The sequence below is a fragment of the Orbicella franksi genome, chromosome 14, assembly GCF_964199315.1.
Source record: "Orbicella franksi chromosome 14, jaOrbFran1.1, whole genome shotgun sequence".
Lineage (NCBI taxonomy): Eukaryota > Metazoa > Cnidaria > Anthozoa > Scleractinia > Merulinidae > Orbicella > Orbicella franksi.
Window position 1 is genome coordinate 6535014 of NC_138158.1, and position 27297 is coordinate 6562310.

General features: G+C 39.0%; 2 protein-coding genes across 2 annotated transcripts in view; both read left to right on the forward strand.

Moving 5' to 3' along the window:
- The window catches only part of LOC145468077 (uncharacterized), a 31597-nt gene extending 25346 nt beyond the window's left edge, over window positions 1-6251 (forward strand). The window contains exons 26-32 of the mRNA XM_081451747.1: window positions 359-546; window positions 1207-1378; window positions 2113-2300; window positions 3351-3615; window positions 4249-4437; window positions 5138-5180; window positions 6070-6251. Coding sequence (XP_081307873.1) covers window positions 359-546; window positions 1207-1378; window positions 2113-2300; window positions 3351-3615; window positions 4249-4437; window positions 5138-5175 — 1040 coding nt within the window. The 3' untranslated portion in view covers window positions 5176-5180; window positions 6070-6251. The remainder of the gene's footprint in view (window positions 1-358; window positions 547-1206; window positions 1379-2112; window positions 2301-3350; window positions 3616-4248; window positions 4438-5137; window positions 5181-6069) is intronic.
- A 2885-nt stretch (window positions 6252-9136) lies between these two features.
- LOC145468206 (uncharacterized) overlaps window positions 9137-27297 on the forward strand; it is a 47070-nt gene continuing 28909 nt past the window's right edge. The window contains exons 1-3 of the mRNA XM_081451883.1: window positions 9137-9768; window positions 17404-17717; window positions 18150-18297. Coding sequence (XP_081308009.1) covers window positions 9624-9768; window positions 17404-17717; window positions 18150-18297 — 607 coding nt within the window. The 5' untranslated portion in view covers window positions 9137-9623. The remainder of the gene's footprint in view (window positions 9769-17403; window positions 17718-18149; window positions 18298-27297) is intronic.

The window sequence follows — 27297 nt, forward strand, 5'->3', positions numbered from 1 at the left end:
GTATCACAAAATCAATTCGTGTCAAATAGCATGAACCACCAAAGAGCTCAATTGGCCACGTTTAAACGATCCTTACCACTTATACTTGTTCCAAAACGGGGAAGAAAAAGCAGACTAACAGATTGAGCCAAGTCGTGAAAATGATATAGCCACTAGAACTTTTTAAATTTATTACATCCTGTGCTGAACTGTTTATTTCTACAAAATATGAGTAGAGACAGAAAAGTAAGCTGTTTTCATCGTAAAGCGTGATGACTTGTATTTCATCAAATCTGCAATATACAAAGCAAAGGAACTTTCTTCAATCATTTGCTCGGGCATTTCAAAAGCAATTTTCTTTTTTGCTTTTCTTCCGTAGAAACTGTTATAACAGTTAACAAGCCTAATTGTGCTGGCCTGCCTCAAGAGTGTACAGAACAGCCTGAGACGGAGTCACGTGAAGTGAAATGCACATGTCCTACTGTGGAATGCAAGTGGAACGCGTGGAGTGCATGGTCTGCCACTTGCGGTGCTGCTTCAAGAACAAGGACAATTAAAACGATTAAGGTGCGAATAGAGTTATCAGTGTCACTGGGAGAGAAAATCTAAAGAGAGCGCACCTGTTTAGGTCAGGTAGCATCTCTCGCAAGGTCTTACATCGATGGCTCGATACCCCAATAGAACAAACAACAGAAACAATGCAAGTAGCCCCAAAACAATAACAGCTGCTACACTTTGATGAGAAAAAGAATTACAAGATTACGAAAACTGCTACACTTCCTCCTATTAAGCCACTGCAAGCTATAGCTATTTCGAGCTATTTTTCGATTCATGGTCCGTTACTTGCAGTGCTGTCACGCGACTAACTGAAGGAGACGAAAGCAATTTTATAAAGTTCGAAATGAGTTGTTTGTCTGACTGAGAGACTATAACATCAGAGAAGGCTCCTTTTTGACCTCATGCGATGTTTCTCGAATTGTTTTTAGCTACGTGAGAGCAAACGCTTTTTCTTGGCGATCTCAAGACTGGGTTATAAAGACAGTGACATTTGAAATATCGTTGTTATGCATAAAAATACCTTAAGATTGATCAAAGAAAGCCTCACTGCTAGCTTACTAGCTTTGCAAATTCAAAATGATGCCACGAAGCATCCAAGCGTCCTACAATTCAATAAAGTCCAGGAGGAAGTAACTAAAAGAGATATCTTTCAAACTTTGACCTCCTTAGACAACGGTACAAAAGTTGAAATGTGAAGGTCTGCCTCAGACTTGTCCTCAACCTCCAGAAACAGAACAACAAACAACAGACTGTAAATGTAAAACAGTGAACTGTGAATGGGCTTTGTGGTCCTCGTGGTCGACAACATGTGGAGCAGGAACTCGAACAAGACACATTGAAGGTGAGGCTATAATTTCTCAGTTTACGAACTTTTTAAAAACTGATTTGGTCAAAACAAATGTCACTTGCATTATTGTGGTTAAGCATTGTAATTTTTCGCCGCCCTTTTCCTTCTATTGGTTATAAGATGTGCGAGCCTTTGTCTCTTACAAATAACAGCAAAACTGAATTTACCTGTGAGCTGTCGATGTGTGTATGTTTCCGATTTCTTTTCCCTCATTAACGGAACTGATGAAAAATTTGAATAGATGTTTTAAATTAAGTAGCTGTAGCTGTATTTTTTAGCTGCCCTTCTCTTTCTATTGGCTTAATGTTTTTCGTTTCTCGCCAATTCATAGCTTGAAAAGACGGGCGAGCTCCAAGATACCGTCTCTTACAAATAAAAGCAAAACTCATTTTTCCCTTAGCTTCAGCTGTAAAGTTACCTGTAATTTGTCATTGTCTGGGTATTTCTTTTCCATCATTTATTAAACTGATAAAAATTTGAATAGATGTTTTCCGGAGCCTATGTTTTAAAAAAGTAGCCCAAGCTGCAGGAATTCTTCTTCTTTTGTAAATAAAGCGCTTCGATTTCTTTAGCCCAACTGGTCGTATCCGAAGAAAAACTGAAAAACATGCACACTAACTCCGTCCGCCAAATGAGAGATTCGTCTTTTGTTAGAGTTTCATCTCCTTCCATCAGGCACTTGTTCTTTATATAAGCGGTAACGTTGTGTCGTTTCCTAAACTTAACAGAGACAGCTGTGGAGGTGTTTAAGCCGGATTGCAGCGGTCTTCCACAAACATGCCCGCAGCCACCAGAATCCGATGCACGTAATGTTACATGTGATTGTCAAACTGTCAACTGTAAAAAAGGCGAATGGGAGGCGTGGTCGGCCACGTGCGGACTGGCAACTCGAAAGAGAACAATAACTACAGAACAGGTTTGAAAAATATCTTATACACCATGTATACTCTTTTTAGTCTCTTTTGTCTATAATGGTGGTCCTTACATAAGTTTATTGTTTGTTTGTTGAATGTTTATAGAGGTCGATGGGCTAGCTAGTTCTCAGGCATGCCGACTGAATTGAAAGAAAGAAATATTTCAAATTAACATAACAGGCTTAAAAATTTCAGTTGGAATGAGGCAGATCAGTTGGCTCTTTACAAGCATGACCGAGGAGTTGAACTAGGGTCTACCGAGAAACAATTCAAGCTTAGTGCTCAGAGTGGACTTAAACCCGCGACCTCCGGATTTCAAGTCCGGCGCCCTAACCACTCGGCCACGTTCCCCTCCTCATGCACCCCTCCTCTTTCTGGCGTAAGAATATAGACAGGCTTCTTCCTCTCCTCCAATCTGCATTATTACGCACAGGAAATTAAAATTTCATAACTGACGACTGTTTGACCTAGAAAGACCGGAATCAGCTAGAAGTTTATGTTTTGACGGCGCGATAGAAAGGCTTGGGCATATACTTTAGACCTCTCGGGACTATCTAGGCTTTTAGCAGAGGCTGACAAGCGCTTTTTCAAATGAGCTTTTTCACCCTGAATGGCTTCTGGTAGTGTTATGAGAATATGCACTTTGGAAGTTGGGAAATTGAACAGTGTACCAGTCAGTCAGCTAGAGAGTTAGTCAGGCAGTCAGTCAGGCAGTCAGTCAGTCAGGCAGTCAGGCAGTCAGGCAGTCAGGCAGTCAGGCAGTCAGGCAGTCAGGCAGTCAGGCAGTCAGGCAGTCAGGCAGTCAGGCAGTCAGGCAGTCAGGCAGTCAGTCAGGCAGGAAGTCAGTCAATCAATCAGGCAGTCAGGCAGTCAATCAGTCTGTCAGTCAAAATAAGTTAAAACAAGTTGCTGGATAAGTATTGTAAAATTCAGACGAGAAAGTAACTTGGACTGAAAAAAAAAATTATAAGCCTCTACACCGCATGACCTAAAATTAATAACCCCGGGGGCTGCCTAGGGTTAACAACTTTTCCCTTTGACATGTTTGTTAGATTGTGGTACAACAGCCAAGCTGTGATGGCCTGCCTCAATCGTGCCCGAGTGGGCCTGAGACAGAGACTCGCAAATCCATGTGCACGTGCCAATCAGTAAACTGCACTTGGGGGGAATGGGGCAAGTGGTCTGGTGAATGTGGCGAAGTAAACAGAACAAGAAATATTGTGGAAACCCAGACATCTGTTCAGGCTGAGCGCTGTGATGGAATTCCTACAAAATGCACCCAGCAACCGGAAACCGAGAACAATAAACTTTCAGAATGTAAGTGACGTGAAATGTTGGAATTCATTGAAATAAATTAAGTTACGTACACGTTACGAGACGTTTCGATATCTTTCGATTGGTTTCCCGAACTTCTAAGCCAATCAAATTTCAAACAACTATACATCAATTTATGACGGTTAACTCGGTCTTTGATTGGATAATCAGTGCGGAAAACCAACATGAAGATGCCTAACAGAATCAATCATTCAACCGCGTGGGACTGGTGCGACTTATATCACTCTAACAAAATACGCGCGCTGATTGGTTAAAAATCGTGTTTCTATAACTCGATAGAAACACAGAACTAGCACGAGCTGTTGACGTAATGATGGCGCGAGCAAAGAGAATTTACACTTTGATAATCAAAGTTAACAAGTTGTTTTCCTTCTTTTCGTCGCGGGGTTTTCTAAAAGAAATAGAAAACATGTTCTTCGTGTTTCTATCGCGTTATAGAAACACTCGTGAAAGTTTGGGAGAACTCGAAAAAGCTGTGGAAACACTCGCCTGCGGCTCGTGTTCCCACAGCATTTCTCGTTCTCCCAAACTTCCACTCGTGTTTCTATAACTCGATAGAAACACGGTACATGTTTTCTATTTCTTACTTATAATTTGCATTTCTTGCGTCATAAGGTGAAGAGTGCTATACTGTGGAATGCAGTTACAATCCTTGGAGCTCCTGGTCAGCAACTTGTGGCGACGCGTTCAGGCGTCGTATCCAGGTCATCGAAGAAATTGAACTTTTGAGGCCAAGTTGTGACGGACTTCCTCTGGAGTGTCCTGGGGACCAGATACAAGAGGAGAAAAGGAAAACTCCATTATGTAAGGATATGGGAGGGGAAGGGAATAGGGGTAGGTGGTTCGGTGGGAGTAGCTTTGGCAACGCTGGCAACTGTGGGAAACAGACTGGATACAAAAATGGGTCACGTGATTTAACGTTGCTTAGCCATCACCCAGTCCTCTTTTCAGTGTGTGAGAACCTTCTTCCGAACGAATCCTTAGTTTGAAAGTTCAGCTGCCAAGAAAAACGTAACCTTGACTCTGTCATTTGTAAATAGTCATGCCAGTCAGAAAACTACAATTAAGTGAAACACTGATTTGGATTATAACATGAGTGATAAACGAGGAATTTGGAATCCCTGATTATGGTATGGCTCTGGCCTAATGACAACATATCTTTAACTAATAGTCTAAACGATGCTTTTATTAATGCCAGGTTATGATGACTTTCATCTTAGAACTGGTTTCGGATCGTGCTTTACTCTTTTCTTATGCAAATTCTATAAATAATTTCTGTCGACTCCGTGCATAAGAATGATATTTAATGAATTATTCTCTGTTCTTATTTGCTTCACAACTGCTTGTTGATTAGTATCAGAATTGTTGCAACAATCGACTATCAGACAAAATGACTTGGGCTACATATCAAGAATGTTTCACATTCTCAGTGTAAATTAAGTTGCATAACAATTCTACAACTCGACTCTGGTTCACGAAGTAATGATTGTTTCTTCTAACTTAGGTCCGACTACAAAGCCTCCTCCAACACCGACAACTTAAATGAGGTAAGTCCCACTTTACCCATTCTCTACCCCAGAGCGTCGCTTTCTGGACTAAGCATCAGTCATGCGCAAAAAAGAATAGCTCTGGGCTTACCAAGAAGAATTCGATCCGTGGGGGTACAACCATATCAAAAGGACGGGGTGCGAAATGTACCCTTTATGGGAGTGCCCCGTAAGTTCGATGTGAAAAATGGCTAAATTAAATTATCACTTAGTTATTTATCAACTTGAAGTTGATGACTTCGATAAACAAACCCTGGAGCAAGTAAGTGAAGCTAAGGTTAGGAGCCCAATGTTAGAGTATTTCGTTAAAGAGAAATTTGTACGCTAGGCACACTTCTAAATTCAACATTGTTTCGATTTGTTGTTTATCTTATAATTATATTTTTAATTTAACATTATTTCTGTTCTTCGGAGCCTTTTTTGCCCGGGGGGACTCCCATTTGAAAAGGTCGGAGATGCTCGTCGTATCACTAAGAGGTATAAATCAAGTATTCTGGTCTTTCTTAGGGTGTCGATGACGAAACGCCACAATTTTTAGCTGTCGAAGTGTCTTTTAGGGTACAATCGAATAAATAATAACAATAAAAGAAACGCTCTTATTTCCGTTTTTAGGCTAGATTTCCGCCGGTCTCTTCAGTACAGTCTACTAGCACGGGCTCTTTTTCTGAACAGCGGCTGGCAATCAAGCCTATCCCATCTTAAGGGGTATCTTTTAGGAGTCAAATTAAGCTGGAGCCACGCCCAAATTGGTCTTCTTTAGGGGTTCAATTCAGATTTCCGACGAGGGGCACCCTGACCTTTTCATATGGGAGTCGCCCCCGGGCTTTTTTGTTTCACTTTGTTACTTCTTTGTGCGCCTTTATAATTAGTTCTTCATTATTTTTTGTAGGTCGTTAACTTGTTTGAGAGCGATCAGCATTCGGGCCTATTCTGGGAAACACGATGCAATGTAACTAGGCGTGCAAACATGCATGTTGACTTGTGCTTATGGATCACATCATATATAAACACTGTATAACAGTGACAACGGTTAAAATAAAGATGTGCTAGTGAAAATAACTGTGGTTGCTCTTAAATTTGACTTGAAAAACTGAATATGACGTACCGGCAACCTCGTTCCCAGTGCTTTTCCCTTAGAGATTAAGGAAAAACCCTGGAAACGAGGTTGACGTACCGGGAAAATTTTATTACACGACTAACTGCTCTCTTGTTTCTACAAACAAAGCAGAAATGGCATGGATTTATCTGTCTTGTATAAGCCTTTTCTTACTATCCAGGGGAATTTTGCTTCGCGGTCTTAGTAGAGTACGAGTAGTCTATCTTTCGCTCGGTAACTCTTAGTAGAGCGTGACCCGATAAAAAGTGCGTGATAAAAATGGCCGCGCGAAAATCTGAGGACGAGAAAGGCGCTTCTCGTCCTAAGGTTAATTGATTGATTGATTGATTGCCTGAACAGACGTTTCGAAACGAATAACCGCGCCTGAGTCGCACTTATTGTCAGGGTTATGGTTTTTGATAGAGTGGTCTTCTTTTGTAAACCAATCGAAAGTAATCACTTGGACCAATCACAAGCGACACAGATATCCAGTGAACCAATCAAAACTCGACGCAAATAGCAGACAGCATGTAGTTGGCATGAAGCGCTTGAAAAAGTGCGCTTTTGTTTAAATTCTGACAGGTTTACTTACAGTCTTTCCCGTTAAAGTGCCTATCTCTAAACGTGAATATCTCTAAAACAAAAAAAGATATTCCAAAAAGGAAAACGCCATTCTTCTTTACTTTGAAAAGCCTTTCAAATAAGCGGCAATTATTTTTACTTCATAGGCACTTTAAGGTAATTCCTCTGAAATAAAAGTTACAATAGATTTTTGTTCAAACTTTGTCCACTGAATATTTGTCATATGATAACTTCAATTTTGAAATAAAAAAGGTGGGTGCCCATGCTCATTAAGGAGCAGTGAGGCATTGAAAATGCCCCCATTTTGGCATTATTTAATGCTTATCATAAGAACGCATTCCCAGTAATTGTAACATCTTTGTGAGGCCGGACTCATAAGAACACGCATTAAACTACAGTCAATACAATGTGTCGGACACAAATAAACGTTTTAAGTTTGATTCAGACAGAAAGCTAAATCCTTGATTAAAAATTTGAACCAAATTTCTTGACGTGGTTACCTACTGCAAAATAGAAAAGGCCACAGTGTATCTGCTATTTTTCTTATTTATTCAATTTTTAGCAATAGAAATTAAATCAGTCTTTTCTCACGCAAAGCTTATGATTAGTTGATTACAATGACTGGAAAAAAAATTGGGGTGCCCGTGCTCGTTGGTGAGCTAGAGCCATTTTTCAGCTGACAGAGTTCAATATCAAGGCAAATCCGTCCTGTTTTCAATGTGCGCGTGCACGAGCGCGCGCTAATGACGCCATAAATTATGCGCAGTAAGGATGCGCAATGCAAATGTGAGGAATGACCTTAAACCGTGAACGCCAATGAAAACTTCTGGAATGTTTATTGTTTCGCGACCAATCAGATGAGAGACGAAACTGCAAAAGGTCACCGCAACAAACCGCGACAGCCTCACGAAACAACGAGCTGGCTTTTTCTTCCACGACAGATCTTCGATTTTACCGTTTTCAAATACTGAAATTGTTCTTTTTGTATTTCAGTGCTTATGTATAACAAATATGAACGATATTTTACTGAAAAGCGACCAAAAGCGATGATCAGCCACGGCTAAACAGACCCATGACAGCGCATCTGAGAGCACAAAAGTTTTTTCCAATTTCTTTTCGGTAGGAATGGAACGGTCGGAGTTGGTCCATCAACATCCGCAGTCATTCCTGAAGCAGGGCTGTTTCATGCAAACAGATTCCACTCGGATCGAACTTGTTTTGTTTTTATTCTGTGTAATAAAAAATAGACTGCTCGCAGTTTCTCTTTTCCTCGAAAATCCGTGGGGAACAACGCCAAACAATTAAGCGTGTTTTCCGACGCCCGCGCCACTAGCGGCTAGCGGCATTGCCGCTCGTACTTGTTTTGCGTTCTTCCCCACGGATATTCGAGGAAAAGAGAGACTGCTCGCAGTATAAATAACAAATGGCTACATAAAATGATCGAATACCTGTTCTTAGGAAACTGTGAAAACGGCTTTGACGCAGGCACAAGCACAAGCGCAAGGATCAATTTTTTTCCTTTTTCTTGTGCTTGCGCTTACGCTTGCGTTTGCGCTACAACAAGTGAAAACGAAATACCGCTCAGGCATAACACAAGCACAAGGATATTTACCACACGTGGTTATGTTTGGCCAATGAAAACACTGGATCCATATTACCTCGCGCCTAAACAGTTTGGACATAACTATGGTTTGGAAGGTTCGGATGATTTTACTTGTGCTTGTGTCTGCGTCGAATTTCGTTTTTACGATAACTGCAGAAATTCTCGCGCGCTCATTGGCTAATTTTCATTGTCAATAAGCGGACAGACACATGAATTTATAATTTATGCGATGCATCGACGAGCGAGAGCGGACAATGTGACAATTTGTTATCGTAAAAACAAATTGACGTCAGTTTTTCATGGGTCTGTCCTGTTATTGGCTATCGCCTCGTGGATCCAGAGCTACTTTGACAACGTTATGACGAAATTCATGATCAATAACAGGACAGACGCATGAAAAATTGACGACTTGACAACACTACTTGTTCCTACATATTGGAAAGGGTTTCTGTGACTGCCGTGTTGATTTTCTTGCTCCTGTTCCTGCGAACATTTTCTGCAATTATCAAAACAGTTGAATTAAGAGCAAGTGTTTTTTAAGTCAATCTCTATGCATAAAATTGCAAAACGAAAGCAACACAGAAGTGAAGACTGCTCTTCGACCCGACTCTATTTAGGGCCTGTTTACATGGAGGGAGGGTACCCCGGCTAACCGGCATACCCGGCTAACTAGCTACCCTGGGAGGGCTAACTTCTCATACGTTTCTTCAGAAAACGCATTGAAGCGTTTACATGCTAGACATGGTAGCCATTAACAACAGTCCTATACACTGAAAAGAGGCCACTAGCGGAATGAGGGATAAAAAAAATTAAACTTGCCGCCAAAAGTTTCTTTGGTCGGCCATTTTGTTTGTTGCGCTTAGCGGCCGCTCAAAAGATAGCCCACGCAGCCCACTCACTGTCCCGGTTCTGTGAGTTGCATGTAAAGGCGGGGCTATGTGTCAACCCTTCTAGCCGGGTAGCCCGGTTAGACGGGGTACCCTTAACTAAAAGTGCAAAGCATGTTGGGAGACCTCTGACACCTGACACCATCTGAGTCACTAGAGCTAGAAAACGAAAATTAGTTTGAGCATTGCGCAGCAACTCAAACAGCACTAGACGGAAGGAGTACCTGGGTTAATTTTGTACTGAAAAAGGCCTCACTTATGAGGTGAATATTTTAATGCGGAAGAGTAGTCAAGCGAGACAGATACAATCACATTTCGTGACTAAACAAAATCTGACAAAACATATGGCAGAGTTTATTTGTGGTCCCCAACTTTATTTCCGGGTCGCTTTCCTCGCATTGCTTCTTCCTTTGGCTTCAGGTGAGCTACGTATTATTTACAACAGCGGTTAAACTTTGTTCAGTTTAGATGCATTTGTGATTATGAACAAGTTAAATGAATGTGCTTTTGGCAGATTACAATGTGCGCGCTTCCTTAAAATCGAAGCTTTTCTCGCGAGCTTAAAATCTGCTTGTTGTTGTTGTTGCTGTTCAAGGCTTTCGCATAGCACCATGGTGGACGCGATGCTTCATCATGCATAACGGACTAATAAAAGAGATTATGCATTAACATAACAGTAGATATAGAGGTGAAAATAGCCCTCCAACATGCATTTTTCAACTAGTGGAAGTTTACACTAAAGCTAGCTGCCCCCGATTTGTAAAGGAAAGTAAAGGTGGCTGAACACAGATTTGGCGCACGCTCTGCAACTTGAATTGCAAATGCGAGGTTAAACACGCGCACAAGGTTTACAAGAAAACAATCATGGCGATATGGCAGTCAATTTATTTGCTTGATTAGCCTCAGTGCTATCTGTGCTATAAGTACAAAATGTAGTATAAAATACTGCTGAAGCATGACCAACTGTCCATTTTTCTGTGCATCTACATGTTCAGGGAGTATAAGCTGAACTGCCACTAATTTCGTTCGACATTAGGAGAACGCATACTAATCGGGTCATTCCTGCGGGTTTATGTCCCGCGATTTTCTGTAGACTGCTGGCAGTCTGTTTTTCTCTCGAAATTCAGCAGGGGTTGCGAGGAATGACGCTTTAGCATAAAGGGGAGTGGGACGAGACATGGGCGTGGCATGCCTTCTTCCCTACTTGACCACCACCATACTGTTCTTTTGCATTCGCGATGACTAAACACTCCTTACAGAAAAAACCGACTGCCAGCAGACTAGATTTTCTGTGATGCCAGATGATTTCAGGATTTGGACGCCATCTTGGACTGACTGGCTGGCTGGCTTGGCTGGCGGGCTGGCACAAATGGCCTTGATCTCATGTGAAATTTTTTTGGCCGCCGGGCATTGTTAGGTAATAATAGTGGTGTGTTGTGGGCCAAATCTATCAACTTCAAAGGTCTTGTTTCATTCCTATCATGGGGAAATTACTACTTTGAGATTTAAAATAGAAAGGAAAAAATGCAAGTCAATGTTCAGGTGACCTCAGAATGGAGGATCAACGAGTACAGAGTCCTCGAACCATGACGATTGGTGGTACACATTCAAGTAAGTTTTGAATATTATATCAATTCCTTGAATATTTATGTGATCGCTCTCAGGAAGAAAAAATATTGTCAAGTTGTTAATAAAAATACTTGACGTCACTTCCTTTTTGTCTGACCGCTTACTTTACTGAAACAAGGCCATTAAAATAATTTAGCGATTTCATAATTCGTGGTCATATGGACAAAGGGCTATTGACGGGGGCAGTGTTTATTGACCTGAAAAAGGCTTTCGATACTGTTCCTCATGACGGTCTTTTAAACAAGTTGTACAGATATGGAATTCAAGACCAGCCTCTCTCGTGGTTTGAGAGCTATCTCACTAACAGGACTCAGAGAGTGTCCATTGAAAATCACCTTTCTTCTGCCGCCAACATCAGTAGCGGAGTACCTCAAGGTTCCGTGTTAGGGCCTCTCTTGTTTATTCTTTACATAAACGATCTTCCTTTGGCCGTTGGTCTGTCTAGTGTTATGTTATATGCCGACGACACCGTTATTTTTACTGCTGCTTCAAACATTGACCAACTACAGCTGAACTTAAGCCTTGATCTCAATAACGTCTCTAACTGGTTAACAGCAAACGGTCTTTTCCTCAACCTAAAGAAAACTGAGTATGTTTTATTTGGAACTCGGCAAAGGCTAGTCAGATCTGAATCTCATAGTCCGCTTTGCATGGAAGGAAAGGAAGTCAACCAAGTAAAGTCGTTCAAGTACCTAGGAGTCTTGCTAGACGAGTGTTTATCTTTCAACGATCACATAAGCTATTTAAGGTCAAAAGTTGCTAGCAGACTTGGCCTCCTGTCACGATTACGAGGTTGTTTAACCACGGAAGCAGCAAATAAGATCTATTTGTCCACGGTGCTACCGATATTAAGCTATTGTGATACGTGCTTTTGCCCTCTGGGAAGCACTAACAGAAAGACTCTTGAACGCCTGCAACGACGAGCTGCGAAAATCGTATACGGTTTTAAACCTGACATAGCCACGGAAACAATACTCGAGAACCTACGCTGGCCCTCTCTTACAAAAACCATGGAAAAGCACTGTGCACTGTTAGTTAACAAGTGCTTGGTCGGAGAAGTTCCTCTATACTTTAAAGACTATTTCCTGTTACGCTGCCAGAGCGACAACCAACATGTTTTTAACAGATGCACTAGATCGTCAATCACTGACATTATACTTCCTAAATTTCATTTAGATGTCGCTAAAAAGTCTTTTTATTATCATGGTGCATGCACATTTAATAGCCTTCCAACGAACATAAAGATTTTACCACCTAAGGAACGTTTCAAGGCTATCTCCGATTTTTTTTCTTAGGTTATTTTTTAGAACATTTTCAATTCTATATCCAATTTTTATGAGAACGCTATTACCTTTTTAAGCTTTTAAATTTTTTAAACATTTCAGCGTATCTTTTAAAGTAGTTAGTTTTTTTATAGATATATATTATTTATACATGCTCTTTTTATTTTACGTTATACAGGGCCCCCGTTGATACCAGTCCTGCGACTGAAGGGGTCACCCTGTTTAAATATTGATTATTATTATTATTATTATTATTATTATAATGGGAAACCTATATGGAGCAAACATTTGGCAGACAAGGCCATCGTTTGCTGTCTGTAAATATGTTGAACCCAATTAAATTGTTAAAAGACACCATTGTAGAATGTGTCAGATAAAACAATGCGTTGATGGCTTTCATTTACAATCTGCTGAAATATGCTGAAATAAACCAAACATAAGTAAGCTGAAATGGCCATAGCGCAAAGAATATCGGGAAGCATGTAACTGATATCCACCTTGCCCAGACCTGTGGAAGTAATCTTATTTCAGGAGATCGAGGAAAACGAAAATTGTTCATGCATCAACAATGGCCAATATCGTGGCCAGAAACCCCCACAATTTTCTGGTTCAACTTTGTGCTGCTAACAGAGGCCGTTCTTTAATATGAGGTGAAGTTTTTATGGGGAAGGCTAGTCAAGCGAGACGGGTATGATTGCATTCTGTAACTAAACAAAAAATGGTGGAGTTTGTATCCGAACTGTATTTTCAGGTGGCTTTCATCTCGTTATTAACCGCGCGGCCATGGGCCGAGCGCGGTTCTAGGTTTACCCGTGGTTTATTTTTTATTTTTTTATTTTTTTTGTCGGTGACCAGACGCAGACCTCTGCTCAGCCAAACTTTGAGTCACGCAACGTGTGATGTTTTTCCGCCAGAAGCTGTTAAAACATAAACACACGGACAATTTTACGGATATTGTTTTCTTTTTTGTGGGTAAAATATATTTTCTTTTCGCTTTATCAAAGCGTTGGATTTAAAGGGAATAATAAATACGCTGAAAAAAGGTATTACGTCAGCCATGGAATGCGCTGACGTTGCAGCTTTCACTTTCGCTACGTGACAAATAAGATCGTGTTTACTTTGCAAGTTTATTTCGGCAGAAGCGACGGTCATTAATTTATTTGTAATTTTGCAAGTATTTCTTGCGCTTTTAGGCAAATGAAGTAAATCCTTTGACTGTTTCATCACAGCGAGTTCATAGATCGGAAAGAAAATTAAATATTTGCAAGCCAAGCAAAGAACGTGTCAGAACGTGCAAAGATTACGTCATTGATAGGGAAATAACCACCGTACTAAAGATAACGCAATTCTTGAATTATGTGACTCGTGTGACTTCTTTGCTAACCCTTAACTCAAGGGAAAAAAACAATTAAATTTAGTCGTGACTTTAAAGAAAGAAAGCGGTTTGTAATAGTGTTCGTATCTTCATGCCCATACATATCCCGAAGAAACTTCCAGATTAAGACTATTACGTCATCGGAGATGTCACAACGGCTACGACTGATGGTGCGATAATAGAGTTTATGTTGATCAAGTGCTGTGATGTCTACAGTAATCAATGAATCATCAAAGATTGCTTTGGAATATGCACTGCGTTGCGACTGTAGTACTAAGAAAACAGTTAAATTTTAAAAGCGCGGTTATAAGATCTAACAGATCTTCTTGTTTCTTTCTTTGGCTTCAGGTGAGCTCAATATTATTTGCAATATGTGAAGCAGTTAAAGTTTGTTCAATTTAGATGCGTTTTTGATTATGAATAAGTTTATTGAATGTGCTTTTGACTATTACATGTGAAGTGTGCGCTTTGTGACTCTTAAAAGCTTTCTGCGAGCTTAATTGATGCAAGGTCTCTATGAGACGGAGTTCTGTTTGAGCTTGTTGTCTTTACTGAGGACTTTCGCACTACACGATACAGTGTTTCATCATGCATAGCGTAACAACATAAAATATTACAAGGAGATCAAAATAAGGGAGGTTGTGTGTAACGGAACAATATATAGCAGACATTGTTGTGGTTACTGTACGACCCGGCGGGGGAGGGGGGGGGGTAGTCCCAGAAAAATTTGGTGGGGGTGTGTGGCCCACTTCCCAAAACCCTTACCCTATGTATGACCAAAATCTGCGATATTCCCTACCCTATTTATGACCTGACCAAAAATTCGATACCATATTTATGACCTAACCCTTAAATCAAAACCCTGTTTCAGACCTGTGTTACAATTAGTTCTCTTGCTCAGACCAATGTTAAATTACGGTACACATAATTTGTGGAGGGCTTTTGCTGATCTTCTTTTCGATAATGATGAAAAAGTGGCTTCTTCTTAATAACATACCCATATCAAGGCTAGAGTGCAAAATCCATACCCTATTTTATGACCAAAACGGCTGAAAAACCATACCCTTTGGGGTCGCACATACCTATATAGCCTATATAGCCCATATAAAGGGAGTATCCCCCTCCTCCCGAGCTGTATGACAGGGCTCAACTGTTTCCGTAGTGTGACCTCCTTTCTGTTCGCTCTTGCTTTGGTGACCCAAAGTAATGCAAACTATCAAAAGTTATACCCAGGCATGATGCATAGGTCAAGCTGTTGTTTAGGGTGCATTTCTTTGAGAAAATTGAAGATTGGATTCTAAAATTCAACAAGTGGATTTTGCGTTTCAGCACTAAACAGGTTAATCCAAAATCACTCGGATCATGGTGCATCGAAGAATCAAAGAATCCACTGGGGGTAAGGATTCTTGACTATTCGTCAGTTCCTTTGATGCACTATTATGCAACTGATTTTATATTAATCTGTTTAGTACATGCACATATTGAAATATGCAAAATCCGTTTTTGGATTTAATGTTGGAAATGATATTCCCAAAGACGAGCACAATAATAATTACAAATGAAAACCCATTCAGAAGGCAGTCTGGCACATGTGAGATGAACATACTTAAACACAGAGCGAGCCTATATAACTAAGCTGAGGTGTTCATGCTCCCATTTGATTGGCGTATTCATTCAAATCCATTGAGTTCTGGAGAGCGATCAGGTCTAATTTTAATTCCATTTCTTAGACGTAAGCAATGCCTTTTTAATTAATTGACTGATACCTTCAGGAGAAGAGTTTAGAAAGATAATTGATTTTTTTATTCACTCATAATTTTGTTTTTCCATGTGCAAAAGCATATGTTTTTGAGCTGTTTACTCAAATTAAAATGCTGTGTCTTGTAATTTTGATGCCAGATGAGAAAATGGGGTCTTTGTGGTTCAGAAATAAGTTTGGAAACTAAAACTCGTAAAAGACCCAAGGTACAAGCTGTAACACTCTTGCTAATTATGCTTACAAGAGGCCCCGTGGGACATCTGGTATTTTTGTGCGCACGTGAGGTCAATATGTTAATAAGACTAGTAGTTTAAATTCTGTGGCAACGGTCAAACTAACATCCTTCGAATTATATTAGAGCTAGTCATTGTCGCTGTTCTTATAATTTCCTTTTCGCGATCATCGTCTACCAGAGGTCAATCATTCATTTCGGGAAAAAGCTGTAAGTTTGTGTTTTTCGGGGTTTGTCCGTTCAGCCGTCTAATGTTGTAAATAATTGTTTATTTTTGTTCTATTTTCAGTCAAACTCTTTGTCATGAATAAACTTAAACATTTGTTCTTTTTTGAAACGATGTTTGGAGACCGATCGAGATTGGCTTCGCGATATGGCGGTAACACAAGCAGACTAGCCCGAAACAAAATATAATTTATTATACCTATGGTAATATGGCTATTCTTCAGCCAGTTATCTAAAAGATATTCCGTAAGGTGAGCATTGGCTGCTGTTGTAATCTTGTTGCTGAAATTCAGTTGGTTGTTTTTATTGCATTCAGCTATGAGTCTTCCTTCTCCTTTGTAATGTCAATTTTGAGACGAAATCTCACTTTGCCATGTTTCAAGTTCTCTTTGTTTTCTTCTTAGTAATTTTTATTTCGAATTCCTTTCCTCTGAATGACCTGAATGTGTACTGGCATGCAATTAGAGTTTTTGGCATATAGCTGCGTGCACATTCATATGGTGCTGGCATATAAATGCTTAACTTTGTAAGGTGAATTGGCGTGATAACTGTGGCTTCTTAACTTCTCTTTATCCCCCAATTTTATTCCGTATTGAATACTGTATATCCTGGCTAGTAACGGGTATCTTGCACAATCCGTTTGAGTCCAAAGCTTCCCAGTGAACATAATAGGAAGAAAATTGGGCTTATTTGAGCAGAGCAACGTGTGACTTAGCTGCTTAGTATGTTGGGTGCCAGAGGTATTTTTTTGTTGTAGCTAAGCCACTAAAAGTGAGCGGTGGAGCTGCAATCGTTCGCGTGGAATTTAAAAAGACTTGGCAAATCTTTTGCATGGAGGTCATGCAGAATGCACCCTGGCCTCCTTCCCTGGGGCAGTGTTAACTGGCAATACAGAGAGCTGGCCATGGCTTCAACAAGAGTGAAGTGTATAGATAGTGCACAGTTAGGAAGAAATTCTCTGGCCATTGTAGCAAGATGGGCTTTGCAAAAGGGTGGCAACATGTGGAGGTTTGACTGTAGTCTCTGTTTTTTGGTCAGACTCCGAGGAGCTGTACTCACATTTTACATGGTTGTCACAGGTCAGGAAATGGTCAGAGAAAAGAAAAATTATTTAAGGTTATGAAAGGGTCAGGAAATTTCATTTTGAGTCAGGGAAAATTGACAATGTGAAGAAAAGTCAGGGAAAATTGAAATAATAATAATAATATAACACAGCTGATTCCATTAAAGGCTGGAAGGACCATTTGGGGTCATCGTGATCTCAGTGATATTTTTACTTAATGAAGAAGGAAAATTTGTTGAAAACTTATCAGTCTTAATGATCAAGTGTAAAGAAGAGCTGTAAGTTGAGGCCAGAAACTGCTACTGCATGTAGATATGACATTTTGTATTTATTTGGTCAGGGAGACTTTATTTTGATCAGAGAAAAGTAAAGGAATTTTGAAAAGTGATGTCTGTGACAACCATGTTTTATGAGACAGTGTAATGTTTCTTACACTTACAAAGAAGTGCATTTTCTCTCAAGTACTACACAACTTATTTTTAACACCAGGATACTGTAATTATTTGGATCTTGGTATGGAAAGTGGATCAATTCCAGACAGTAAAATAACAGCTTCATCCATACAAAGTGCCAGCACACCAGCCAAGAATGGTCGACTGAACTTTACATCAGGGTCATCATGGTGTGCAGGAACAAGTGACAGTAATCCATATCTACAGATTGATCTACAAACACTTCATATCATCTGTGCTGTGTCCACTCAAGGGAATTCTCAAGCAAATCAGTGGGTGAAGAGCTACACTCTACAATCATCCATAGATGGGTCAAATTGGACAGATTACACAGAAATTGGACAAGTTAAGGTAATGCGTGAAATGAATCATTATATTTTCATACATAAGGAAATGATTCAGATGTTTCTGTAGTTACATGTAATTGTTTATGTTTGCAAGCAGTATGTTCACTAGCTGCTACAAAGTTCTGCTATTGCTCTGTGACTTATAATTCAGGGTTCCAGATAAGTTTTCAAGGTATGGTGCCAATGAGGAATTCCAACGGGTCAATTTCCAATGCTCCCACCAAATCATCATAAATTTTCTATTAATTTGTCGGGTCATGTTGCTGACCTTGTTGGGTTTTTGACCTGAGACCCCTTGCTTATCTGGAACACTGATAATTATTTTAAGATATGATTTTAAAATAAAGATAGTTTTGCTAAGCCACCTAACTTACTAAAAGAAAATCAATTTGTTAACGTAATTGAAACTTATTGTTTCCCACTTTTTTAATTTCAGTCTCTGAAGGGAAATGAAGACAGAAACTCAGAGATTAAGCACATTCTTAATGCAGGTGTTTTAGCGAGGTATTTGCGATTTTTGCCGGGAACTCACCATGGTGGTGTGTGTTTGAGAGCAGAGGTGTTTGGAGTGAAGCAAAAACCAGGTGATTATAATATTATTACCTGTATTACTAAAACACATCTTTGATGCTGTACATGTGTTGTAAGTAAGTTTGAGTCTGCATATCCTGTGCTTCTCTCTGGCTTCTGTAGCATAAAGCCATCAGACTCCCCTCATAATGGACGCTAGTCTATCACAGGGTTACCCCCAGCATAAGCATTAGAGTTACTGGTACTGTACCCGTTTGTACACCTTGGGTGGAAAGAGGCCTTTATACATGTATGAGTCGGAGTAAAATGTCTTGGCCAAGAATGCAGTTAACATTATATACATTTATAACCAATACACTTAAGAATTTTTTATCAATACAATTTTCATCAATTGCAATTAATTATGAAATGAAAGTTTAAAATTACAGATTAAACTACTTGCCATTAAATTATAGACCCTATTCATAAATGGCTGCCAGTTTAAAATTCTTTTGTATGCATTTAAATTAGCGCAACTAACCTCGTTTGAGAGTAAAAATTCTTTTGAATTACCAACTCAAAAACGAGGCTAATTGGGCTAATTTTAATACTTACAAAAGAATTTTCAATTGGCAGCCATTTATGAATAGGGTCTATTACTGAATCTACAATACAGATATTTATAGTATTACTGTACTGTTAAAATACAGTTTTTACAAGCAACGTTAATTAACTTTAATAAGAAATACATGTACTCTCAAGATTGCCCTTGCAAGTGGACAAGAGATCTCTAAACTTAAAATGGAAAATTTTTTGTCCATTTCTATAGAGGGTTATTAAATCACTGTTCGTTATGGAAGTATGAGGTAAGGTAAGGTAAAGTAACTTTATTTAGAGTCGTAAACATATCGTAGTGGTTGCCCAATCTCCTGAGCCAGGGGCTTATGATAAAAGTGCATGACTATTTACAAATAACATTACTACTAAATGTATTTTTCTACATATATACATAAGAGTTGATGTTTGTTTTTACTGACTGACACACAGGGAATCTTGCTCTTGGAAAGCCCACAAATCAGTCGTCAACATACAGTGATGCTCTGATCGGTGCTGCTGAGTCAGGAAGAGCAGTGGATGGAAATGCTGGCACTGATATGCTTAACAAACACTGTTCACATACAAACCAGGACAACCCCAGCTGGTGGCAAGTGGACCTGGCTTTAGGTCACGCAGCAGTCTATGAAATACACATAGTTAACAGGTTCACAGGTGATCCAGGAAAAAATAATGTAGACTACAAAATAACATTTGGTGAGTACATACATGTAGTGTTCTTAAAATTTAAACCCATTTAGACAATTTATTACATGGAGCTCCATGGAACTAGCAGTATCACTTGTACAAGAGCACACATTATGTAAATTATCACTAAAAGGAAGCCATATTTACATATGTATTTATTATGCCAAAGGTTGTGTTTCAGGGCCAAATTGTTTGAATGTCTTGATACATGTAGATTAAAAGAGAAAAGGTGTGCTCAAAATAGTGCTGGCCAGTTAGTTTAGAGAATTTCTTGCCAAAATGCTCAAGTTGAAAGATGAGTTATATTTAGCCCAGGGAGAAAACAGCTTGTACGCTTCAATTCAACCTTTTCATGGTTCTTTGATGATCCAGGACAGATGTACATACAAGTAACTTTGTCCTCAGATGTTCTTGGACTTCTCTAGTAAAGCTTTTCATTATTAGATAATTATAGGCATGCCTTGATTATATGAGCAGTGGCAGATCTAGGGAGGGGGCCTGGGGGGTCCACCCCCCCTTATTTTGGGGAAAAAAAGAAGAAATCACAGAAAGAAGAAAAGCTGGCAGGGCAAGGAAAACAGCTCCCCCTCCTTAGCTTAAGGTGAAGAGGTTGCAATATGACCTGCTTTTAGCATTGTGCAAAGTTTTTACATGTACTTCACTTAATTTTAAGCACATTTAAAGGCTACCTGATGGCAAATAATTTTGTCCAAAAAAAAAAAAGACAATCAAAATTTTAACAATTAACAAATAGTGGACATGAGATCAAAGACAAAGGATTGCATTAACCAAACTTGAAGGATGTCTAAAAATGTTCTAAAAAAATAATTTCAAATGATGTGCTTAATTTTTGCATACATTTATTTGTCTATGATTTTTTTTCTTTGAAGTGGTGTAAAATTTTCAGCTGTGTACAATTTTGCAAAAATGTGACAGCTAGGGTGCTTTCAAGCCCAGCTGTATCCCTCAAATTTGCTTAATGCGATCTTTTGTGTACTGTAGAATCTTAACCTGTAGCTATTAATAAACTGATCAGAGGTAGATTTTAATTTGAAGGAAATTATTTGTTATCGGTTCCCATTCAAACACTGTTTTCTTTTAGTTAATAATAATCATTTTCTGACACTGTTGCCTAACCATCAAAATGGCTTTGAAAACTGTGGAACTCCTTCATCAACTTAGGGGTGGACCATTGTGTTTTTGAGGAAGGTGTGGTTGACATAGTACAGGCACAAGTTTTTCTCTTTACCCTTTGATGCACTAGGAAATTTTTTTCTCTGGACATGTGTACAGTGTGCATGATATGTTTTCCTCTGTGTAACGTGCTTTTTATTGGCTCTCTAAGTGATTGTGAGTTTTTTTTCACCAATGGTTGTATGTGTGCATGAATGTTTTTTTTCTGGTACAAGTATATGCTTGCGGTAATGTTTTTTTACAAAATTACCCATCCCTCTTACATGTAAGTGTCATTGTCAGGGAAAACCAGGCAGTATCAAAAGATCAAGGTCGTCCATTTACATTCATCTTTTCACAGTATAAAAGCCATCCGAAAAGATTAACAATCATGACATTTGCCAAGGTAGGCATTCGTTTTTCTTGATTTTGGCCTCTCAAGCGGTTTAAAATGATCGAAATTTCTGGCAACTTTAGGTGAGCCTAAAAGGTACTTCCTACAAATTCCAGAAAATCTTATTTTCGTGAGGTAATATTTGTTCCCTTATTAGTTGATTGAGAAATATTAGAGGTCTTTCACGTTAATTCTACAGTTTTCACGAGGTGCCAAATATCGCCGCAGAATCATTAATGAGTGTGGCCCAAATTTTAGCCATTTTCAGTGAATTGTTTTTCAAAAGTGCAGCAGTTTATTTCCACGGAAAGACATTTTTGTGATAGTCTTTTGTACTGTTATCAATATCCAGTTTAGTTAAAATTGGTATCTACAGGCAAATCGGAGTAGTTGGTCTCACAAAGTCCAAAAAAAAATCATTAGCCAAAAATATTTCCCACCAAATTTTTAGCGAAGAATATCGCCTTATACTGACGTTCTGTGAATGTTATCTGCATGATTTACTGAAATATTTGCAAAAAATAGTTAGCTGGACTGCAGAAAAGAATTTTTAAGCATCATTATTAACCTATGTAAACATTTCAAACTTGCCAAATCCTTAGCATTATTTAGGCTAAATATTCCGCGAAAATTCATTTTTAACGTCACGCTACATGGAAAAACAGAGTGGATCCTCAGTTCGCTGGTCTTTTTTGCTGTTTAGTAGGACAAACTGCAAGTTATTAGTGAGTGAGGCTTTTCCCTGAATTTTAATTTTGGGACTTCGGCAAACCCCTTGTTTACATTGATTTTCTCGTTTTGGAAGGCGTGACGCGTTACAGATTCAACGATCAGACGACGGGACTTCGAAATGTTGATCCTACCTAAAGGTTTTTCCTTGGTTTTGAAAATATTAACTGTTCTTTCGGATCAGAACAATCGCCTAGCATTGCTGGTGGCAGGGCAGTTTTTCTTCAATTATTAGTGTGCAAACGAGATAGTCGAGGAAAGACGTCAGAGGTGGTGTCTATTTGGCGCAGCCGAATGTAAACAATGAAACACAGAAACGCAGATTTCATAGACCGCTATCCAGCCTACGAAAGGATCATAAAGGACAGACGACTGGAATGTGAAAAAAAAACTGTATGAACATCTCAATACGTGTAGTGGTTACAAGGTCAAGATTGCCAGTGGAAATCTTTCTTACGTTCATTGTTGTCGTTTGTATCGTTGCAGGTTGGTACACCATCTTGTTTTCCGTTTCATTTCCTTTGATATTACCTCATGCACACGATTGACTTAGGACAACTTGCTATGGAGCTGATTAAAAGGTCTCTTAAGATTTCTTGAAAACTCCCACCCAGAAAAATCTGCTGAATTTAGCAGAGTTATCGAAGAATCAGGATCCGTAGTGTGTAGATAGTTATACTTGGTTTATACTTATAATGCAATTGAAAAACCATACAAATCCTGAGTATTGTTTTCGTGATCTGGGAGAGGAATGTACCACCGCAGGCTAATTTTTTTTCCTCTCTCTGCAGATTCTGCCTGTGACATTGTATCAAAGAACAGTAAACAAGACATCTTTAAGTAATCCACAGTAATAAACACGAAGTGAAAAAAAGTTATTATATTTTTCGGGTCTGAGTTTTCGAGACACGCCGAGGTTCTGACTTTTGCGGGTCTGAGTTTTCGTCTTCGAGTGTCTCAGTTTATGGGTCTGAGGTCTGAGTTTTCAATCTCGCAAGTTGCCCAAGAAAATCCAAAGAAAACCAAATGATGAAAACCAAACACTAAGCTGACTTACATGTAAATGGCAAAAATAAAAACAACTTTATTTAATGAGTCGTTAGAAAACTAAATGAAATTGAAATGTCGTCTAGGACAGTAGATTTTTCTTCCACCCCCTTGCAAACAGCAAGGTGTGGGTGGTAGTGAGATAGAGGCAGGGGGGGTGTCCCTTCTCCATTGCCACTATGTAATGGTACTTCGTTCCACCTCTGCATCCTCCTTGAATGGGGCAGGAAGGATAAAAACACTACCCTCTGGACAAATATCGTTTCTTTTTTAACAATCTATTCAGTCATTATTCCGTTTATTTTTGACATTCAGATCAGTTGAACCATCTTGTTTTTGTATATATTCTTGAGCTACCATCCCATTTACCTTAACACGAATACAACTGCATTTTAGCGGGGTTAAGGAAAATGAATTTGCCTCCGCAAGACGTTTTTTTTCATGAACCACGTTAATTAATCTTTAGAGCAATTTAGTTGCGTGCAAAATGTAATTCAATTTACGTTCTCATGGATCACAAACATGTTGCGATCTTGTTCTTTATGAACTCTGACAACAACAGCAGTAAAATTAACAAGAAATTATCAATACAAATTTGGATGTAATTTTGTTGCATTAAGGGGTTTTGTGGTCAATATTGACCGAAGCAACATTATATTACTTTTGTTGAAAGTAAAAGTTCAAGAGCGGAAAACAAGATGCTATACTAACCTGCGATGATACAAATGGCAACATTAAACGTAAGAAAGATTTCTGCTGGCAATACTGGCCTAGCAACAATTACATGTATTGAGATGTTTATCCCAGTCATCTGTCCTTTTTGATCCTTTTGTGGGCCAGAGAGCAAGGAGCTGTTATCCTCATTGTTTACACTAGGTTGCGGCAAATAGACACCACCTCTGACGTCTTTCCTCGACTATCTTGTTTGCATGCTAATAATTGAAGAAAAACTGCCCTGCCACCAGCAATGATAGGCAATTTTTCTGATCTAAAAGAACAGCTAATATTTTCAAAACCAAGGAAAAACCTTTCGGTGAGATCGACATCTCGAATCCTGTCATCTGACCTTTGAATCTGTAACATGTGACGCCTTCCGAAAATGAGAAAATCGATGTAAACAAGGGGTTTGCCGAAGTCCCAAAATTAGATTCAGGGAAAAGCTTCGCTCACTATTAACTAACAGTTTGTTCTACTGAACAGCAAAAAAGACCAGCGAACTGAGGATCCACTCTGTTTTTCCATGCAGCGTGACGTTAAAGATAGAATTTTCGCGGGAAAATTTAGCCTAAATAATTCTAAGGATTTGGCGAGTTTGAAATGTTTACATAGGTTAATAACGATTTCACAGCTTAAATATTCTATTCTGCAGTCCAGCTAACTATTTTTTGCAAATATTTCAGTAAATCATGGATAACAATTGCAGAACATCGATATCAGGTGATATTCTTCGCTAAAAATTTGGTGGGAAATATTTCTGGCTAATGATTTTTTTTTGGACTTTGCGAGACCAACTACTCCGATTTGCCTGTAGATACCAATTTTAACTAAACTGGATATTGATAACAGTACAAAAGACTATCACAAAAAATTAATGTCTTTCTGTGGAAATAAACTGCCGCACTTTTGAAAAACGACTCGCTGAAAATGGCTAAAATTTGGGTCACGCTCATTAACGATTCTGCGGCGATATTTGGCACCTCGTGAAAACCGTAGAATTAATGGGAAAGACCTCTAATATTTCTCAATCAACTAATAAGGGAACAAATATTATCTCACGAAAATAATTTTTTCTTGAATTTGTAGGAAGTACCTTTTAGGCTCACCTAAAGTTGCCCAAAATTTCGATGATTTTAAACCGCTTGAGAGGCCAAAATCAAGATGTGGTGATATCTCGAAGAAAAACGAACGCCCATGCTGGCAAATGTCATGGTTGCTAATCTTTTCGGATAGCTTTTATACTGTGAAAAGATGAATGTAAACGGCCGACCTCGCTCTTTTGGTACTGCCCGGTTTTCTCTGACAATGACACAACTTAAAATTCAAGTGATCCACCCCATAGTGAAAGCCCCAGGAGAGTTCTGGTTCAATGGAAGTTCTGTTTTTATGGCCCAGGTAACTCTACAGATGTGGCAAGTAACCTTCAGTGCACAGGACGCTATAGTTTTATTCAGTTCAGGGCATCAGCCATATGTTTCACTAATCCACTGACGACTGGTAGATATGTTGGTATTATGACTACGAAGAGTCAAGTTCTCCAGCTATGTGAGGTGGAAATTTATTCACGGGGTAACTCAACATAATACTTTATTTTTATGAATTTACATGTAACTCAGCATAGTCAGGCTGAATGATGCACACACAGTCAAGAAATACTTATACTGCCTATTGGCACCCAGGGAATCTTTGGATTTCTGGTGTGAGATAAATGTGGAGTAGAAAGCGACACTGTACAGACCTTGAGACGTTTAATCCATTTATCAAACATAAGAGACAGTGTTTCATTTGGAAATCCAAACACCCAGAAGAGAGTTGAAAATATGATGTGCAGTAGAGGATTTTTGACAAAATTTTAGGTGTTTGGATAGCTTATAAAAACACTGTCTCAAGTGTTTGATATATCTTCTCAATAATTTGAAACAAAAAATTAGGAGAAAATGGAGAAGTAGATATTGTCAAAATCTATGCTAATTAAGACCAGGTATCCAATTGCCCTTCACGCTTGTGATTTTCTTTGTTTTAACTTGATGAATTATTAATGAGTTTGATAAGTACGTACATGTACACACCTTATGGTGCTACAATTACCATTTTCAAGAGCTAACTGTAAACAGGCTAAACAGACCAGTATTCTAACTGAAGCTTTTTGAGGCTAAGCAGAGCCCCATCCAAGCTGATCTGAATGCAAGTGTGTAGGTCTCAGTCTGTATTTTGTCACACCCATTTCATTGACATTTTTTTGTGATGTAATCATTCATTGCCTTCAATTACAAATCCAGCTAATTGAAGAAAAATTTTAGTAATATTTGAAATTATTCATTTACCACATTGACATTTGCTGTTGGTGAACTTTTCTTTATTAATGTGATGTTATTGCTTGTCAGTTAAACTAGTGGTAGCTCTGCCCACGAGACAATCATTAAATTGTGTGATACTGTACCTTGTGTTCCTGCTGTGACAAGCTTTGACAAGAGTTTTAGTGATAAACTGTATTCGTTCGGGAGTTTAAGTGGCCAAGATCTTAATTGTATTTATCAATGCCTGGAAAAAGACACTCTTAAGGTGGTAAGGAAGACAAATAAACAGCTAGGGTAAAGATCAGGTCAAAATTAGCAGTACATGTAATCTGTTAAAGTTGTATACTGTTAGAACTGGATCATGTTTTGCTGAAAATAGGAAGGCAAGTCTATTAAAATCACATGTACAACAAATTAAGTTCTAGCAGAAAGGTGCCATGGGCAATTACTGTACTAGTCAAAAGAAAGTGAATGTGCCTTTCATCATAAGGATTTCATTTCTGTCACTGACAATTCTCTACCTTGAATTTGGTGAGTACATGGTTTTTTTTTCACCATTGGGTTGTGTTAGATTACTTTAAGTCAAGCATTGGAACCATTGAAAGGGCTTGTTTGATAATAATTATGTTTTTATCCCATGGTTCATGGAGCAAATGTTGTCCTCTCAACTTTTCCAATCTGGAGGAGTGTTTTGATACCTGTAAGTTCTCAACAGCTCTTTCCTAATCCCTTGAAAATAAAATGATTCATGTGCATTGTGAATGTCTCTCTAGGAAAGTTTAAGGACTACATATTTTTATTTAATCCAATGTCATGATGATCATCAATGCTTTTTTCAAGAAAATCTGGCCTTTGGAAAGAATACGGATCAGTACAATGGTGAACCTTATGGTGGTTTCAGCAGGCTAGCAGTGGATGGTAATAGTGAAACAAGCTATAGTAAGGGATCTTGTACACATACACATTGGACAAGAAACCCCTGGTGGAGAGTTGACCTAGGGCAGATAGAGCCTGTTTCTGAAGTGTACATAGTCAACCAAGTGGAACACTGGGGGTACAGGCAGGGCAACTTTGAAATCAGAGTGGGTAGGTAGCTTTTCTATCAATTTTATAGTGTTTTGTAAAGGTTCAATTACATGCTAATACACCATTCAGCTTGTTTTGCCATTCACATGCATGCATGATGACTGTAATGAGCCTTGGAAAGTTACCCTTCAATTATTTAAGTTCTGTCATTAATGTACATTTGCAATACATTAGAGACTAAGCACAGCCAAGCCCAGTCTTGCCAGGGCTCGAAAAAACCCCCGTCCAGTCGTCCGGGACAAGTAGATTTTTCCTTCGGGCAAGTAACTTTCTCTCCTTACTTACCCCACGGGCAAGGACCCAGGCAAACCATTCGCTGACTAAAAAGT